General features: G+C 51.6%; 1 protein-coding gene across 8 annotated transcripts in view; it reads left to right on the top strand.

Annotated features, from left to right (window-relative positions):
• ARHGEF11 (Rho guanine nucleotide exchange factor 11) overlaps window positions 1-17,932 on the top strand; it is a 114,850-nt gene that overhangs the window by 84,904 nt on the left and 12,014 nt on the right. For 4 of the 8 annotated variants that reach the window (XM_007171835.2, XM_007171834.2, XM_007171836.2 and 1 more), the window contains 16 exons: window positions 130-231; window positions 1,326-1,424; window positions 2,950-2,992; window positions 4,098-4,194; window positions 4,355-4,477; window positions 7,417-7,440; window positions 8,575-8,719; window positions 8,987-9,086; window positions 9,869-9,898; window positions 12,957-13,083; window positions 15,842-16,021; window positions 16,110-16,157; window positions 16,374-16,561; window positions 16,823-16,969; window positions 17,252-17,331; window positions 17,436-17,561. In XM_007171835.2, the coding sequence (XP_007171897.2) occupies window positions 130-231; window positions 1,326-1,424; window positions 2,950-2,992; window positions 4,098-4,194; window positions 4,355-4,477; window positions 7,417-7,440; window positions 8,575-8,719; window positions 8,987-9,086; window positions 9,869-9,898; window positions 12,957-13,083; window positions 15,842-16,021; window positions 16,110-16,157; window positions 16,374-16,561; window positions 16,823-16,969; window positions 17,252-17,331; window positions 17,436-17,561 (1,659 nt within the window). The remainder of the gene's footprint in view (window positions 1-129; window positions 232-1,325; window positions 1,425-2,949; window positions 2,993-4,097; window positions 4,195-4,354; window positions 4,478-7,416; window positions 7,441-8,574; window positions 8,720-8,986; window positions 9,087-9,868; window positions 9,899-12,956; window positions 13,084-15,841; window positions 16,022-16,109; window positions 16,158-16,373; window positions 16,562-16,822; window positions 16,970-17,251; window positions 17,332-17,435; window positions 17,562-17,932) is intronic. The other 4 variants (XM_028163870.2, XM_028163872.2, XM_007171833.2 and 1 more) reach the window with 3 other exon arrangements.

Genomic DNA, 17,932 nt, shown 5'->3' with positions numbered 1-17,932 from the left:
GCACCAGCGGGGAGGGCGCGTGCGGGCGGGGCCGCGCTTGTCAGCCCTGGCAGGCAGGGAGCATGGAGCTGAGCTGCGGCGGGCGGTGCTTCTCTGCCCCCCAGCCCTGCCCGTCCTTCTGCCTTCCAGAGCGACATCATCTTCCAGGACTTTGAGAAACTTAAGTCACGGCCGGCTCACCTGGGGGTTTTTCTACGGTACATCTTCTCTCAGGCGGACCCCAGTCCACTGGTAAGTCGCAAGTGTCTGTCTCGACTGAGTGCCTGCTTGTGCTTGGCCTCTGTCCCTGCTCTCCAGATGTCATAAGTCAGATCCATGGGCATGGTCAGGCATCTCAAGGACAGACAAAACAGAAAAGAAGGTGCAACCTGGGTGGAAGGGATTCTTCACTGCTCACTGCATCGATAGCACAGGGAGGAGCAGGAAGAGCTAGGCCAAGAAAGCTGTTGTTCTGGGTCTGCTTCGAGGAGATGGTCTTTCTAGGTTTTTGGAATGAAGGTGGATACAGACCGACAGTGGGAAGTTGAGAGAGCAGCCCTTTGCAAATATACAGTGTTACTACAAGAAAGCTTGGCAGAGGGGCAAGGTGCTAAAAGGTCTTCAGTCTGAAGGTGATGACGAGAAGGATCATGAGGGGATGGAGGTCGGGGTGCTCTGTGACAGTGCTCAGAGCTAGCAGCCTTACCAGCTTCTGTCGTTCTGCTCAGCTGCTTAGGAAGGGGGATGAAGGAGAGGGGCTGCTGTCATGTTCTCCAGAATAAACTTCTTGCCCGTGGCATGCACTGCTGCTCTTCCTTTCCGGGGCTGCCACTGTTAGAAGCCAGAGTCAGCATCCATTTGCTCAACAGGTGTTCAGTGCACACCTGCGTGTACATCCCAAGCGCTGGTATCTCAGAAGCATTCCTGAATGAAGACGAGGCACAGCACAAAGAGAAATAAAACATGAACCCTTTCAAACAGCAGATAAACAAGCACAAGACAAAATGTCAAGTGTGGAGAGGATACAGAGTTGAGGAGAGATTGCATTGGGGGAATATGTGTGCGCGTGCCCAAGGGGTGGGGATGACTTACCACAGGTTTCTGAAACATGCTAAGCCAGGGTTTCTCAACCTCAGCACCACTGACCTTTGGAATTCTCTGTTGTGGGGTGCTGTCATGTGCATGGCAGGATCTTTAGCTGCATCACTGGGCTCCACCCAGTAGATGCCAGTAGCACCTCTCCAGATATAAATCAAAAATGCCTCCAGACATGACTAGCTGTGCCCTGGAGGGCAAAAGCACTCCTGGTTGAGAATCACTGCTCTGACCCATTTTCTCTCTCCCAGCTTTTTTACTTGTGTGCAGAAGTTTATCAGCAAACAAACCCCAAGGATTCCCGAAGCTTGGGAAAAGACATCTGGAATATTTTCCTAGAGAAAAATGCGGTAAGGCAGTCATAGACTGGATTACAGTTTTCAATTTTATTATATTGTTTGGACCATTCAGAGGCCGAGGAAAAACTAAGCAAAACACTCAGGCCGAACGGAGACAGGTTTTTTTAATATTTATTTTATTTTTATGGCTGCGTCTGGTCTCAGTCGCGGCACGTGGGATCTTCATTGAGGCATGTGGGATCTTTTGTTGCGGCGTGCGGGCTCTTTGTTGCTGTGCGTGGGCTTCTCTCTAGTTGTGGCGTGTGGGTTTTCTCTCTCTAGTTGAGGCGTGCGAGCTCAGTAGTTGTGGCACGCGGGATTAGTTGCCCCGCGGCATGTGGGATCCTAGTTCCCCGACCAGGGGTCGAACCCACGTCCCCTGTGTTGGAAGGCGGATTTTTTACCACTGGACCACCAGGGAAGTCCCTGGAGACAGGTTCTTAAAGAGGATTCCTGGATTCTGTTCCTAGCTCCACTCTAAAGATTAATCTCCTCTCTGGACCTCTTTTGTCCACATGTAGCAAGGTAGAGTGCACATTGCCTCTCTCTGAAATGTTTGGAGAAAAAGAACTTGCACCAAGTCCTAATTACTCTCCCCTGGATCAATGCCCTGGTTCCCTTCAACTCTCCTTGCCTTGCCCATCCCTGGGGTGAAGAAACAGAGGCCCAGAGACATCAGATGATAGAAATCAGTGAGCCAAGAGGCGAGCCCAGATTTCTGAAGTTCAGCCTGACGTGCTCTTACTGCCCCAAGGCAGGGTTCAGAGGGAGGGGACCCCAGAGTGTCTGGGGTGCACGAGCACTCTGCATCTGGACATAGCTCCCAGGGATGTGTCAGGGATCCCGCTGGCGGCGGCACCTCGGCCTGCAGAGGGCAGTTCCCATCTTAGACTTTCTAAGCTGATCAACTAAACTAATTCCAAAATGACTTTATTCATCTGGCAGTAAGCTGCTAGGACTAATGAGACTGGGGAATAAACTGCTTTCCCTCAAGATTTTTATTTTTGCCCCCTTCGATGGGTCTTGAGTAAGGAGGTTAGAGCTGCCAGTTGTTCCCTGTCGGCTGTTATGGACCCACCCCAGTATCCAGCTGTCAGGTAGTTGTAAAGGAAAAGCCAGGCACTGTGCCCACGGGAAGACTTGGTAACATAAGGCCAGTTTTCCCTTGGGAGTGAAGGAGAGGGGAAGCCCATCAAATCGCCTCATAAAGATTTCTCCCATGCTGCTAAATTGGTACCAGTCCACTTTTTGGAACCTCTCCATTCCATGCATCTTGATGTCCTTGAAATAAGAGTGGGAAGAGTGCAGGTGCCACCCTCGGAGTATAGTCCCAACTTGCCTCGCCACCTCAGATTCCACTTCTCAAATCCCGAGCCTAGAATTCAGTGGGAGAGAGGTGAGTGGAGGGTAGGGTAGTGTAGGGAAAGGGGGAGAGAAGGTAGTGTTCTGGAGCCCTCCTTGCCTCTGCACAGTACCTCCCACATCCCCTGGGGTGTGTGGATCTCACCACTTCTGCCCCCACCCTTCTGTCTTTTAGCCTCTGAGAGTGAAGGTCCCAGAGATGTTACAGGCTGAAATTGGTAAGTTGGCTCCTAGGACGGTTAGTCTCCTCTTGGTGTCCGTCTTGTGCTGGGCCCTCAGGAAGGGGCGGTGGGTCGGGGGGACATAGTCCCTGCCTTGGGCAGCTGTTCTCAGGGGGAAATAGGGACAGTTCCTCCAGAACTCCTCACGGTAGCTTACGGTCAAGCACAAACAGAACAGACCCTGCCTGGGAGCTTGTCGCGGGGAGACAAGACTTGGTTAGGAGACCGGGGTCGTTCCTGCCGACCTGCCATGTGACCTCTCTGGGCCTCAGTCGGCTCATGTGTACAGAGAGGAAATTGGATTCCTAAGCCTGGTCGATCATCAGGATCCCTTGGGGAATTCTTCTTTAAAAATACAGAAACCAGTGCCTCACTCCACCCACCCCACCTGCAGAGTCAGGATCTCTGGAGTATTTTTGTTCTTTTGGTTTCGTTTGTGTAAGTTTCTCAGCTCACACAGAGTGAGGAGCCAGGGAACTAAGCAGTTGCTGTGCTCCCTTCTCACTCCCAAGTCATGACTAGAAGAGCTGGGAGGTGGTATAAAGAGGACGTCAGTCTGAGAGGCTAATCATAGGAGCTTTCTAGGGGTAATAGTTTGAAGCTGCCTTGGAAAAGAGGCACTTTACAGGCCCAGATGATAGGAAAGCTTATGGGCACAGGCAGAGGGTGAATGTAGGGACAGGAGAGACACCTTCCAGTTTCTGGTGGGGAGTTAGGTTTCCTTGCCTTTTGCAGCCTTGCGAGCTAGCCCTGGGTCAGTGGAAGGAGAATGAGCCTCTCAGAGGTTTGCACATGATGTCAGAGGGCAGCAGCGTCTGGACACATCCAGAGAGGGACTTTAATATTTCCCCCACTTGATGGAGTGTAGAACACCCTGAAAATGTTTCTGTCCTTGCCTTGGGACTTGGATGTCAGGATTCCAGTCCTGAATTCAGGAATGACCTGGTAGGGCCAGGCCTCCACTTCCCTTGGTTAACAGGAGGGCAGAAAGCCAGCTTCCCCTCCCGGTGCCCCAGGGAGCTAAGAGGCTTGAAGATGCTCAGCAGATACAACCTCCTCCTCCTGACATCCCTCCCCTGTCTCCCCTCGGCTCCCACCGCAGACCTGCGCCTGCGGAGCGGTGAGGACGTGCGCACTGTTCTCTGTGAGGCTCAGGAGGCAGCCATGCCAGAGATCCAGGAGCAGATCCATGACTACAGGTGCCCGGCGCCCCCCCTCCCGCTCTCTCCGCTGCCTCCTCACCCGTTTTCCTTCCCCTGCGGTGTGTGTGCATCTCTTGTGATGTGTGTATGTGTGCCTCAGTCTCTGTCCAGCAGTGATGTACATGTGTTTCTTTCTCTGTGTGTCTCTCTGGCTCAGAACAAAGCGCACTCTGGGGCTGGGAAGCCTGTATGGTGAAAACGACCTGCTGGACCTGGATGGGGACCCTCTCCGCGAGCGCCAGGTGGCAGAGAAGCAGCTGGCTGCCCTAGGAGACATTCTGTGAGTCTCCGATCCACTTCTGCCCCCTGAACATGCTGCACAGATTGACGTATTTTGTGGGTCTGTTTCCCAACCTCTCCCCCTCTTCCACTGCTTGCCTGATCCGTCTTCCCCTGAAAGATGGGGAGAGTCCAGCCCTCCTGCTTCATTTCTCAGGCTGGGGCTGCAGGAATTTCAAGGGAGTTGCAGAGCCTGGGGCTCCTGACAGTAATTTGGTGATTATGACAAACCACGGGCTCCAGGAATGCAGGGAGCTTTCTGCTTCCCCTCCCAAGCCTCTTCTTGACGGTTCTCCCTTTTTGCTCTAAGGTCATATCTGATGCTGAGTGTGAGAACCACGCTGTGATTCTCCAGGGAATAAAGTTCCTTCAGGAGGCAGGTGGTTCATGGGAAATTGAACTATTTTTAACTAATCACATCAGAGGACTAGCCTAACTAAACTTACTAAGGAACTTCTGGCACAGCTGCTGTGGTTGCCTCTTTCCAGTCCTATTTTCTAAAAGTGTCCCAGGTGCCTGGGATGACTTTGTGGGGACACTTGCAGGCTTAGAGGTAGATTTTTCACCCCAGTACTTCTTTCCACTCAATAGTTGTGTGACTCTTTTTTTTTTTTTTTTTTTTTTTGGCTGCGCTGCAAGGCGTGTGGGATCTTAGTTCCCCGATCAGGGATCAAACCTGTGCCCCCTGCAGTGGAAGCGCAGAGTCCTAACCACTGGACTGCCAGGGAAGTCCCGAGTAGTTGTGTGACCTTGATCAAGCCATTTCATCTACCTTGGTATCATCTAAAATGACAGAGATTGGGCTAGATGATCTCAGTAGTCTCTACTAACAGTGATATTTCAATCCAGCAAATTTCTGTGGGGTCCCCACTGATGCTAAGCACTGTTCTAGGCTCCTGGATACATTAGTAAACAAACAACAATGCTTGTGGGGCTTATGTTATTGTGGGAAGAGAAAGCAGTATATAACAAGTAAGTAAATTGTATACTATGTTAGAAAATAAGGCTGGGGGGAGGGGGGAAATAGAGCAGGCTGAGGGGGGTCAGGAGCACCTGAGCTAGTGGGTTGCAATTTCAAATAGAGCCTCATCCAGAAAGTTACATTTGGGCAACTGAAGAAAGTGAGGGAGTCATCCTCGGAAATATCTTGGGGGAAGAGCATCCCAGGCAGAGGGAACAGCCAGGGCAAAGTAGGAATGTGCTTGACGTATTTGAGGAACAGTAGGAGACCACTGTGGCCAGAGGAGATTGAGAAGCTCAGTGCTGAAGTCAGAGAGGTGACAAGAAGAGCAGCCTCGCAGAGCCTGTGGACTGTTTTAAGGTCTTCAGTTTTTTTCTCTCAGCGAATGAGGAGCCACTGGAGCTGTGAGAGACTCGGGGGTGGGTGGAGGGTGGTGAGAGAACAAGGAGGGGTTCCAAACAGGGAGATCAGTTACGGGAACCCACGCAGTAGGGCTCCTACCAGAGAACTGGCGACGGAGGGTGTGAAGAGAGGTCAGCTCCAAGTATATTTTGACAGTGGAACCAACAGGAGGATTTCCTAAAAATTGTTGTATAGGATGTGAGAGAAAGGAAAACCAAGGAAGACTCCACAGTTCTTACCTAAACAACTAAAAGGACAAAGGTGCCATCAGTCGAGTTAGGGACAATTGTGTGAGGGACAGTTTTGTGGTAGAAAACCGGGAGCTCAGTCTTGAGCTCGGACGTGTCAAAATCTGAGATCTTTAGACATCAAACTGGAGATTTGAGTAGACAACTGCATAGATGAATCTGGCATTTGACAAGAGATCCGGGTTGGAGATGAAACTAGATGAGGCCCCACAGGGAGGGTATATTCTTTGAAAACAACCCTCTGACCCTCAGCCAAACCCTGAATCTTTCCGGGCCTTAGTTTCCCTAGCAGTCAGATGGCACTAATCACCCCGACCATGCCAGGGATGGTGGCAAAACCTGACCGAGCCTATTCTGAGGTCGTGGGCACCACGGAGTTATGTGGGGTTATTATTGACAGCACAGGCACCCTGCTTATAAAGCCTTCTATTTAAAAGAAGGAAGCGCTAGCCTCATTAAATGGAGATATGAGACCTATTTTTTTTTTTTTTTTTTTTTTTTTTTATGGCTGCGTTGGGTCTTCGTTTTTGTGCGAGGGCTCCCTCCAGTTGTGGCAAGCGGGGGCCACTCTTCATCACGGTGCGCGGGCCTCTCACTATCGCGGCCTCTCTTGTTGCGGAGCACAGGCTCCAGACGCGCAGGCTCAGTAATTGTGGCTCAACGGGCTTAGTTGCTCCGCAGCATGTGGGATCTTCCCAGACCAGGGCTCGAACCCGTGTCCCCTGCATTGGCAGGCAGACTCTCAACCACTGCGCCACCAGGGAAGCCCGAGACCTATTATTTTGAGTGTAAATATTATACGTGTAAATAGCTTAGAATAGTGCCTGGCCCATGGTGAGCACGCAGTATTAGTGGCTGTTACCATTAACCTCTTTTAAATAGGTTCCTCTGAATCAGGTCTCAAGGTATATATCTCTGCGCCCTCACCTTCTTTCCTGTTGCCTCAGTGTCAGCCCAACCCTTCTAATTTAGTTCTAGGTGGACACAAAGAGGAGCCTCTTCCTCCGTGATAGCTTCAGAGGCTGAAACAGATACCAAGCGAGAAGCTGTATTTGCCTCATTCCCCTTCCTTTTAGCTGGAAGGACACCATCATCATCATCACTCTGTGCTAACTGAGCCCCTCGGAGGAATGAGAACCCTCACCTCCTGAGCCCCAAGCTGGCTCCAGAGCTGAGACCAAGAGTCTGAGTCTGACCTTCTATCATCCTCCTCCCTTTCCTCACCCGCTCCCTTCCTCTAGGGAAGAACTTACCCTCCTCCCAGTCTTGCACAGGCCGAAGAGCCTCTGCCTTTGCAGTCTGCGTCATCTGTTCTTTCTTTTGTTCCAGGTCCAAATACGAGGAAGACAGGAGGTGAGTGAGTCTGTGTGGCTGAATCAAGGTGGGAAGGAGTGGGGTTGAGCTACTGGGCGTTGCATCTCTGCCAATCATAGGGGAGTCCCTAGCTTCAGAGGATCGCCGTCTGTCCAAGTTTAGTTTCCAGATGTCTGTGTAACCACCAGGAGGTCACGAGGCCCAGGCCCTGATACTCGGGGATCACTGCCTGGGACGTGGGTCTGCTCCTCAGTGTGAAGACACCAAGCTGCCAGCACTCCCATTCCTGGCCTCCTCTTCTCCACCCACAGTAGCCCTGTGTCTGCCTCCCCACTTCTTTCTCGTAAACCACCGAAAAAAGGAGCAGTGATAGAATCAGCCTGTGTTAGCAGCACCTGCAGAGGGGAGCTAGCGTACAACACATTTCCTCTGTTGGCACATTTTTTTTTTTCCTTGAAGCCTATATACATGTCTCTTTGTTTCTCAGTAGCCAGTGTTAAAGTGAGTATGCATTCCTTGAGCATACACGCAATCAATAAGGGAGAGAAGATGGGGTTAGAAGGCTGTTTCAGAGAAGACGAAAGCCAGGGCTGAAACATTTGCTTCATTGAATCCACAAAGTGGATAATCTGTCTACCGAATTGAGAGGCAAATACAGTTTTAAACACAGAGCTCTGGACAGTTTCATCTGTGGCAGTTGGAAGCTACTTGACAGATCATTTCCATCTCTTTTTCTCCTTGTACTTGGGGTGGGTGGTGGCAAAGGCAGCTTACCTGGACTTGCAGGGGCCGGCTGGCATTTCTCCGCATCCCTTTGCCACCCCACCTCTGTGTATATGCCTGAGGACATTAGCTGTGGGCCTCAGCTGTCGTCGCCCACAGCTTAGTTGCTTATGTTTTGGTGAACTGACGCGTCCTCCCACTGGCCACTGTCCCCTCGTTAGGAAGCGGTCTGCGTAGGAAAACAATGCGATTTCTTCTGGGAGTCATGCCAGCCAAGGCTTTTCTCCAGCTTCTGCCTGCTGTCCCACCTGAATATTCTGGGCCTCCCTCTGAATGCCCTGGCCCTTCGCCACCCCGCTGGGTGGTGGTGAGGAGCTTGTGTGAAGCAGAGTCCCAGCCCTTCCACCTGCCGGCGCTTTCCGATTCACCGCCCCCATTCCTCTTTTACAGTGCCCCCATGGACTTCGCCCTCAATACCTACATGAGCCACGCGGGCATCCGTCTTCGAGAAGCACGACCTTCCAACACGGCGGAAAAGGCCCAGTCCGCTCCTGACAAGGACAAGTGGCTGCCCTTCTTCCCGAAGACCAAGAAGGTGACAGAGCTCCCCTAGAAAGAATCATCTCTTGGCACGGTTCCTGCGCTGAGGCAGACCGGGAGAGTCATTGAGAATCCCCAAACTAGAGCAGCCCTCTCCCTCCCTCCAGTCCCAGACCAGAAGCAGATGTGCTAGATCAGATACAAGCATGAGTCTGCTTTCCGGTTGCTTGTTTAGGGCTAGTCATAGAGGCAGTAGCATGGTGGCCAGTGCCCCAGTCTGGGTACTGGGACCTTCTCCAAACCCTGGTGTCTCTTATCTCAGCAGAGCAGCAATGCCAAGAAAGAAAAGGATGCCTTGGAGGACAAGAAGCGAAACCCCATCCTCAAGTACATCGGGAAGCCCAAAAGCTCCTCCCAGAGCAGTGAGTATTTGGGGAGCAAAGCCTTGGACAGGGACCTCGGCCCCTTCACAGGCCAGCATGTTGGCAGAGGGCCTTCCTGTGCTTCTGGCAGCCAAAGGCCCAAAGAAACTCTGAGGTCGCAGCTTCCTCTCGGTGCTACTGCGTTCTCCCCTTGCCACACCCAGTGACGGCTCCTGAGGTACAGGGAACTGCTTCAGAGCCAAGGAGGCCGAGCCAGTCCCTGGGTCTAGGAACTCAGAGGCAGTTGTAGATACTGAACAGCCGTGCAGAGGAGTATCTCCCCCTTGGCAAGATTGCCCTGTTGACAGTCAATGCCTCCTTCACCTTCATCCATGGACTTGTCTGTCCTCCTGAGGGCCTGTGTGTTGGGAGCAATTATGGGCCCTTGATGGAGGGTTTCATTTAAGCAGAACTAGGTGGAAAGGGAGCAGGTTTGGGACCCAGAGGCTCCCCTCATGCCATCAGTAATCCAGACCTCCATGGATCACCGATCTCTTCCCAATTGTGTGTCATCTGTCTGGACATTGCTGCTGGCCCTCCCAGTCATTATCGTAAGACCCCAGTGTTAGTCTTGGGAACCTGGGAAGGGCCATGGCATGGGCCTCCTGCCTTTCCTGAAACTGCTGCCTTGGGGGAAGGGGAGAGGAGGGGACTCTACTAGATCAGCCCTGATTTTTGCCACTACCTTTCATTTTCCAGCTTGATGTAATTTTTATTTTGACTCTTGAAACATTAATTTGACTTTTCATGGTTTACTTTTGTTTTTGTTTGTTTTCTTTTAGCATTTCATATTCCCTTGTCCCCTGTGGAAGGTAAAAGGACCGTTTTCTTTGGGTTTTTCTTTGCATTAGCATTGAGTTTCCATTTCCCAAGTCCTGTCTGCCCTTCTTGCCCTCTCCTTCATCGCCTCCTGTCCTGGCTCTCTTTCCTCCCTCCCTTTCCTCACTCCATTACTCTTGTATGTTCCTCCATGCTGCTAAAGCTCCCCATGACACAAACGCCTGCCCAGGGATGCCTGCCCAGGGGCTTCTGCCCTCACGCTGGGTGCAGGACTCTGCCCACCTAAGGCAGGGCGGGAGGGGCCGGGGCACTGCCCCCCGCCACCGTGCAGCTCCTCCTGGCAATGCTGGCAGAGGCCAGCTTCTAGGCCCTCCAAGACTGGTCCACGGCCTGCGGCCTTTCCCTCATTCTGTCAGCTCTCCGTGAATGCGGCTCCAAAAGTCCAGGGCTCTATGTAAATGAGGGAAACCCTCTCATGTTGAAATGTCCCGTACAAGTTCCTCAGATTTTTGTTTTCAATTGAAATAATAATAAAATCCTCAGTTTTGAATGTTATATGGGGTTGTTTTTAGTACCTAATGGGTCTTCAGCAGTTTTGCCTTGGGGTATTTTCATTTCTATCATCTCCTTTAAGTCCTCCACTGTAGCACCTTCATCTCCTGACTCTTACCTTTGCCAGCACAGCGTCACTGCAACAGTTAAAGAGAATGACCCTAACGTATGTATGTTAGAGGCCTAATATCTTCTAGAATCTATGTATCAAAAACAAATACATAAAAATAAATAAATAAATACATACATACATACATATATAACAGACATTAACCCAGAGGAGCTTAGAACCTAGAACTGGGCAGGTTCATTTCCCATCAGTGAGGTCCATATGGATACGATTAAAGTGATTAATATTTTCTAGGTTCTGTAGTAAATCAAGGGGAGAGGTAGCAGTGAGATGGAATCAGGAAATTAATCTGTTGCTAGCATTCACTTTATATAAAGTGACAATTAAAAATAATGATTTTCAAAATTATTTTTAAAGTTAAATTCCTAGACTTGTTATGCTATTTCAAACAATATAAGTAAAGAAATATTAGGGGGGGAAAAGTCTATTAAACAATGGAAAAAATAAAAGAATGGCCTTGAAACCCAGGCCCTTAGTTTTTAACACATACTTCCTCCCATCCACCCTGCCCGAGGCAGGCATGAGGCAAGCAGCAGGCCTGAGACCGAGCAGCCCTGCCCAAGCTGCTTGCTTTGTGTCAGCCTGAGAGGGAACAGGAACACCCAGGGTAGGGTTGCTGATCCCAAGAGAGGATAAGGATGCTGGGTATTCACCATCTCTTTGAGTCATATCTTTCTATTGTCATTTCATGGTTTGACTTGATGTTCTCAAGTTCCCAGGACATCAGACAAGTCTGTGTGCGTATCTAAAGACCAAACACCCACCAAAGCTAGAAAGCCTCAGTATTGAGAACCTTGTTGTTTAGGATCATCAGCTATTGCCCCTGTTTATTAGTGAAAGTATCTGATTGTTAGTGACATATAATTCACTTTTATTTAGTTTCATTGTTATTCAGAGAATGGAGGAAGGGAGAGCAAAGGTTACTGATGAAAACCTTGCCCTTTTCAAAAACGCGTTCCTTTCTACGTGTCCTTTTCCCCTGTTACTCTGGGTTATTCAGTTATACCAAATCTCAGGGCCACACCTGTTCCTTGTCACAGCTAGGGTGTAACTATATCCCAAGAACTGGGCCTTTTCCAAGTGGCCCATGGGAGAGGGAACAATGGGCTCTGCCCGGAGGCATTCTATTATAGGACGTTCTCAGGCTCCCACGGCATCACCCAGCCAGGGGTGCTCCGGGCTGTGGCAGCACAGCTGACCCTCCCTGGCTGCTGCAGTTGCCCCAGGGCCCAGATGCACTTTCAGTCTGGGACAGGCAGATCTGACTCTAATCTCCAAAACGGGAGTGATGATAACAGCCCCTACTCCTAACACATATACACAGCCACCTATTCTGCAGTTTTAGAAAAACATTACCTGCCTAAAGGATATGAAATTGTGAGCTTTGAAGAGACCAGCTAGATGTTTTTCTGTTTCCCCTGGCTTGGAAATTTTCTTACGAATCTCAAGTTTAGAATACACAGGGAGATTTATAAGTTTGTCTATGTCGATGTCAGAATCTCTGGGTAGTGTGGTTAGGACCAGGGCCTGGCGCCCGGGGCTGTTTGTCTTGCCTTCCCCATCCCATTATCCTTCCTATTGGTCCGGGCAGAGCAGCATCTTTAGCCCAACTCCTGTTCTGACATCCTGGACCTGGAGCTGAGCTAATCGACTTTGAAGATAGGAGCCATGGAGCCCCTGGGCCTGAGCTTTCTTCTCCAGGGTCTCCGCATGGCATCACCTACGCCTTTTTACTCTCTTACCTGCCCTCTCTGCTTTGAACAAGAACAGCTCTCTTTCGTTTTAGCTTTGAAAAGCATCTGGAATTTGAATGCCAGAGAGTGACATCTCTCCTCTGTTCCTCCTAAGACCCCCCTCACTGTTAACGGAGGGTCTGATTCTTTAATGATGGAGAGGAAGAGGTGGGGGTGAGGGCAGAAAGAACAGAAAGGAGAGTCAAGGAAAACCAGAAATAGTGAACTCTAAAAGTAGTATAAATTTGAAAAGTGCTTGGTAAATTTGGCAACCCAAATTATACCAAGGTTGATGTGTTTTTGGTCTTCCTGGCTAATTTTTTTTAACACATATATGGCTCTTGGGAATAACCTAGTAACGATTCTCAAGCATGAGAATCACTGTAATAAAGAGTGGGAGAGGCAAAAGAAATATCCATAGCAAATGCACTTTCACACCCTCTCGTTTTGCATCTGAGGAAAGAGTAGCCCCCAGGAAGGTGGAGGGACTGCCCGTGCCACGCCCCACAGTAGAAGAGCCAGGGCTCACATCATGTCTCCTGACCCTCAGCCCCATGCTGTTCTCATCCATGCTTGCTCATCGCTGTCTTCTGGGCTGGAGGGGAGCGAGGGCCCCGAGAAGTCATCCCTGAACAGAAGGCAGAGTATCTTTCATTATCTTGTTTCTGCTTCCAGTCAAACCAGGCAACGTGAGGAACATCATTCAGCACTTTGAGAACAACCAGCAGTACGATGCCCCGGAACCTGGGACGCAGCGACTCTCAACGGGAAGCTTTCCCGAGGACCTGCTGGAGAGCGACAGGTAGCAGTGGCTGGATGGGGCCTGCTGGCTGGCCCAGGGAGGGGAGTGTGGGCAGGGTTCAGGGCTAAGGTTCAGTGCCAGCTACTTTACCCCCGACTAGACTGTAAGGCTCCCACTATAGAGCTCTCTCCCTCTCCCCCAACCTTCCCGCCTGGGTATGTTCAGAAGAAGACATACTATGTGTTGGTGATCAGAGGCCAGCGGGAGAGAGAGCAGGGCCCCTGACCTTCCAGTCCAAGAACCATATGCCTTTAAAATTTCCTTTGGATTCACCCCCTGGCCACTCCGTGGCCTCCACCCCAAGAATGAGCTAGATTATGTTATAAAGCAGCTAGTCAGGAAACCCTAAATGACAAGGCTAGAGAATAGTACAGAGTGGGGCGAAGGGAAATCCTGGGCAATAAGGAAGTCAGGCTAAAGACAGTCTGTGGCACCCGTGAAGAAGAGAGCTAGAGATGAGGTTCTGCTGGCTGCTTTAAAGGCAGACGGTGTAACTTGGGCATCAGATGTACATCTCAGCGAAGAAATAGAAAGGTCATTGATTCAAAACAAACTGCTCTTCTTTCAAGAAGAAAACGGGGAATGGAGGCTGTGACATTGCTCACATTCTCCGTCTTGGGCCGGATTCTAAGAAGAACCCTTCTCTGGTGGTGACACGTACTCTTAGACTTGCTCTTGACTGTGGCATGACAGCCATCAAGTCACGTCTAAAATTCTGCAGCCAGCACTTAAAGTGAAAACTGCCTGTAGTCAGAAGCATCCTTGCAGATTCCTTAAGCCACACTTGAGGTATAGTAAATGTGGTCTTGTGTATACAAAAATAGTTCTTGTGTACACTGCCGAGCTGGACTAAAGGCAGACCCAAAGGCAAGTCAGCATGTAACAGCCTGATTAGTCAAACCATTTTACCCCTGAAATAACTAATTACCAAACTGTAAGTCAAACGTTCCTGCTTGTATGCAGGGTTACTCCTTTCTGTTTATACTAAGCCTTTGTAAGCTTAATACTCATTAAAAGATTTTGCCATACTGAGAATTAACAAAGATTTAGGTAAGATAAAGGTTAGATTTGTACTGGGGTCAGAGGTTGAGTTCTGATATTACTGAGTAAATTAAATACACAAATTATATGATTGCTGGGGTAGGTGTGATCCTACAGATGTATCAAATGCACAATTATAAGATATACTGTCAACATTTTGAGGAAATATTTGAGACCATTTGTAAACGTATTCTTCAAGTTGTTAGGTAAATTTGCCCTGAGACATTCACTGGGATTCTAAACCTACTCTCAGCAGAAGCCTTTGGGTTTGATGGTTATGAGTTCACTGACAATCTTAGAAGAAATGGCATCGGCAGCACGGTGGGTCAGAGGTTGTCATAGAAACTAAACAGGTATAAGAAGCCCCCAATTCTAGACAGCAATAGTCTAGGAATTTTTGGCCAGAGGTGGGTTGTATGCCTCACTTCTTGGTGGGATCATTACTCACTTCTGGGTACTTGAAAGAAGCCCCAGGAACCTCATTGCATGAGGTTTGTTGTGGTGCTAAAGTGACCCATTGTGGGGCATGGTGAAAGTGTTTTGAGTTAGTCTGTGTTGGAATTGTTCTGTCAGACTTCAAGGGGTGAGTTCAGTAGGGCATCAGCTGGCAGTATGGTTTCTAACCCTGCAGGCGAACCCCCAGGACCTGGGCAGGGGAGCGGCATTTGGATCTCTGGCAGTTCAGAGAGACTTGATGAATGGAGACCAAGCCATTTGGCTCCTTCTCTGCAGCAACCTGCTGTGCTATTAAGAGCTCTCCAGACTCTCTAGGCCTTCTGTGATCCTAGAGGCAGAGCAGGATGTAGATGAGTAATAATGTCAGCAAGGAACTAGCCCAGCAGGACCGTGGGGGGAGGCACCATCCTGGGGCAGCTAGGGGTCAGAGATGCCAGCTGTCACAGGGCTGAGGCACTGCAGGACTCGAAAAAGAGCAACACCCAGTCGTCAGCATCTCGTCAAGCCCCACAGACACTCAGGGGCCAAGCATGGTAGGCCAGGGAGCAGGTCCTGCCCATCAGTAAACAGGCCCCTGTAAGTACCCTTCCAAGCTGGGCTGCTCCCGAGAGGGGACTGGAAGCCTAGGAAGGGTGCTGTCCGGATAAGAATGGAAGAAATCCATAGTCCACATCACAGCTGGAGGGGTGGGAATTCAACAGCGGATAGAATTTTCTGACAGGCAGTGTGGAGAATACTAAAGAGTGTGTGAAGATGGTGCTTTCACTTCCCTCTTAAAAGACCTTGTAAAAGGAGAGATCCGCCTCAAGCAGAGTCCAGGGTGGGAGCCGACCTGTTCCAAAGCAGAGGGCCTGATGAGCTGGCCACGAGATGGCCAGGGGCGGGGAAGGTGGGACCTTGTTGTCCCTGATGAGGGACTTTGGTGTCCACAGCTTTCCTGACAGGGACTTGGGGTCTTTGGCATCCGGACACCCCACAAGTCTGATTCAGTTAGTCCCAGATTTCACCTTCCTGTTGGGATCCCTTCCTGCCCAGTCACAAGGAAGTTGAGAGGCTCTGTCCATCCAGCTGGGCCGGGGAAAGGAAGGATTTTGTAGCAGAAGTGGTTTGTCACTGAGCAGCGTCTGCCACCGGGAGTTGGGACCCTTTGGGTCTGGTGTTTGGGGTGGAATCCTGCAGCGCTGAGGCACCCCTGAGATGGGGCAGCAGGTCAAAGCTGGCCAGATATAAGACCCCAAGGTCTTTTGCCCTCTCCATCCAGTTCTCGCTCAGAGATTCGCCTGGGCCGCTCTGAGAGCCTGAAGGGCCGGGAGGAGATGAAGCGGTCCCGGAAGGCAGAGAACGTGCCCCGTTCTCGCAGCGACGTGGACATGGACGCGGCCGCAGAGGCCGCCCGCCTCCACCAGTCAGCCTCGTCCTCCGCCTCCAGCCTCTCCACCAGGTGGGCGGGGCTCAGGGGCTCAGCCCGCTGATATCTTGGGGGCCGGGCAGAAGCAGAGGGTTGCTGAGAGTTGACATTCTCTCCACAGGTCTCTTGAGAACCCAACCCCTCCCTTCACCCCCAAAATGGGCCGCAGGTGAGCGATGAGTGCCGTAGCGCCTCTGTTAGGTGTCCGTGCCCCAGCCATGCTCAGCTGCCCCCGCTCCCCTTCCAGGGGCCGGTTGGTGGTGCAGCTCCTCTTCGTGGCCTGCTGGCTTCCCATGGGCCCCGGGCGGTGGGCAGGAGGCGGAGGGACAAACCCCGTGTTTGAGTTTTTCCTCCGTGTGACGCTGAGCTGCCTGTTTTCCCCCAGGAGCATTGAGTCCCCCAGCTTGGGGTTCTGCACAGATGCCCTCCTCCCCAACCTCCTAGAAGATGATCTGGGCCAGCTGTCTGACCTGGAGCCAGAGCCCGACGCCCAAAACTGGCAGCATACAGTGGGCAAGGATGTGGTGGCTGGGCTAAGCCAGAGGGAGATTGACCGGCAGGAGGTCATCAACGGTGAGACTCAGGGGGGAACAGGTGCAAAGCGCCTCAGGTGCAGATGGTGGTAGAGAAAATAGTGGGGGGCCTGGGGGCGAGAGCGGCCACATTGTGGTTCCTGTAAGGGCCACCTCAGTTCTGGCCCCTGGGGAGAGAGAAGTTGACACACCATCTGAAACCAGCACCAAAGGTGGTTGGGAGGTCCCGGTAGTGATGAGATCCTTGCTGACGGGTCTTCCCGCTGTCTTTCTGCCCCTTCCCGTCACTACCCCCGCTCAGAGCTGTTTGTGACAGAGGCTTCCCACCTGCGCACACTCCGGGTGCTGGACCTGATCTTCTACCAGCGGATGAAGAAGGAGGGCCTGCTGCCCCGGGAGGAGCTGGTGCGGCTCTTCCCCAACCTGCCCGAGCTCGTCGAGATCCACAGTGAGGAGCCCACCCCGCCCGCCCCCTTCCCTGGCCAGCCTTCAGGTTTCTGCCCCAGCTCTGCCCACATGCCAGGACCCCCCGAGCAGATAGCCCCCAGCAGTCCTCTTTGGCGAGAGAACCTGATATGCAGCCTGAACATCAACATTCCAGTCCCCCCACAAGCGAAATGACTGGAGACCCTGCCCCACGGCCCTGCCCTCAGATCCCTCTTCTCTCGTCATGAAGTGCCTGGCCATGCGGCCCAACCCCAGGCACTTCTGTCTTTTCTCCTTGCCCCAGATTCCTGGTGTGAAGCCATGAGGAAGCTCCGGGAGGAGGGCCCCATCATCAAAGAAGTCAGTGACCTCATGCTGGCTCGGGTATGGCTGCCCAGGCCTGGAGGAGGCGGCAGAGGAGGTGGTGGGGAGCGGTCCCAGGCAGGGGTGTGAGGCCGGGGCCGTGTGGTGTCCCTTCTGCCTCTCAGTTCGATGGCCCCGCCCGGGAGGAGCTGCAGCAGGTGGCCGCGCAGTTCTGCTCCTATCAGTCCATCGCCCTGGAGCTGATCAAGACGAGGCAGCGCAAGGAGAGCCGGTTCCAGCTCTTCATGCAGGTACGCTCGGCCTCCCCTCGTCGCCACCGAGAGCAGCCAGTTCAGTCCTAGCTCACTAAGGCTGAGGGGGACAGTTAACCGGGTTCACCCACAATCTCCCGGACTCCCCTCCCGGCCTCCAGCTCCAGGCGCTTGGCCTCTTCTCTCTACAGGGGAGGGTAAACGGCAACTTTCTGCTCCATCCACACCCTCCCCAACGCCCCCTCTTCAGAAACACTGACACATACTCGCTCTCAAGACGGAGACACTGGACTGGCCATCAGAAGGCCCCGCTCACCTACCAGTGCCTGTATTTACTTAGATGGATCTCAGTTTCCTTGTCTATAAAGTGGGAATACTACCTGCTTTATGTGGCTTATTTGACCACATCC

The sequence above is a fragment of the Balaenoptera acutorostrata genome, chromosome 1 (assembly GCF_949987535.1).
Source record: "Balaenoptera acutorostrata chromosome 1, mBalAcu1.1, whole genome shotgun sequence".
Classification (NCBI taxonomy): Eukaryota; Metazoa; Chordata; class Mammalia; order Artiodactyla; family Balaenopteridae; genus Balaenoptera; species Balaenoptera acutorostrata.
The sequence above is the reverse complement of the archived record's forward strand: the minus strand, read 5'-3'. Positions and strand labels throughout refer to the sequence as shown.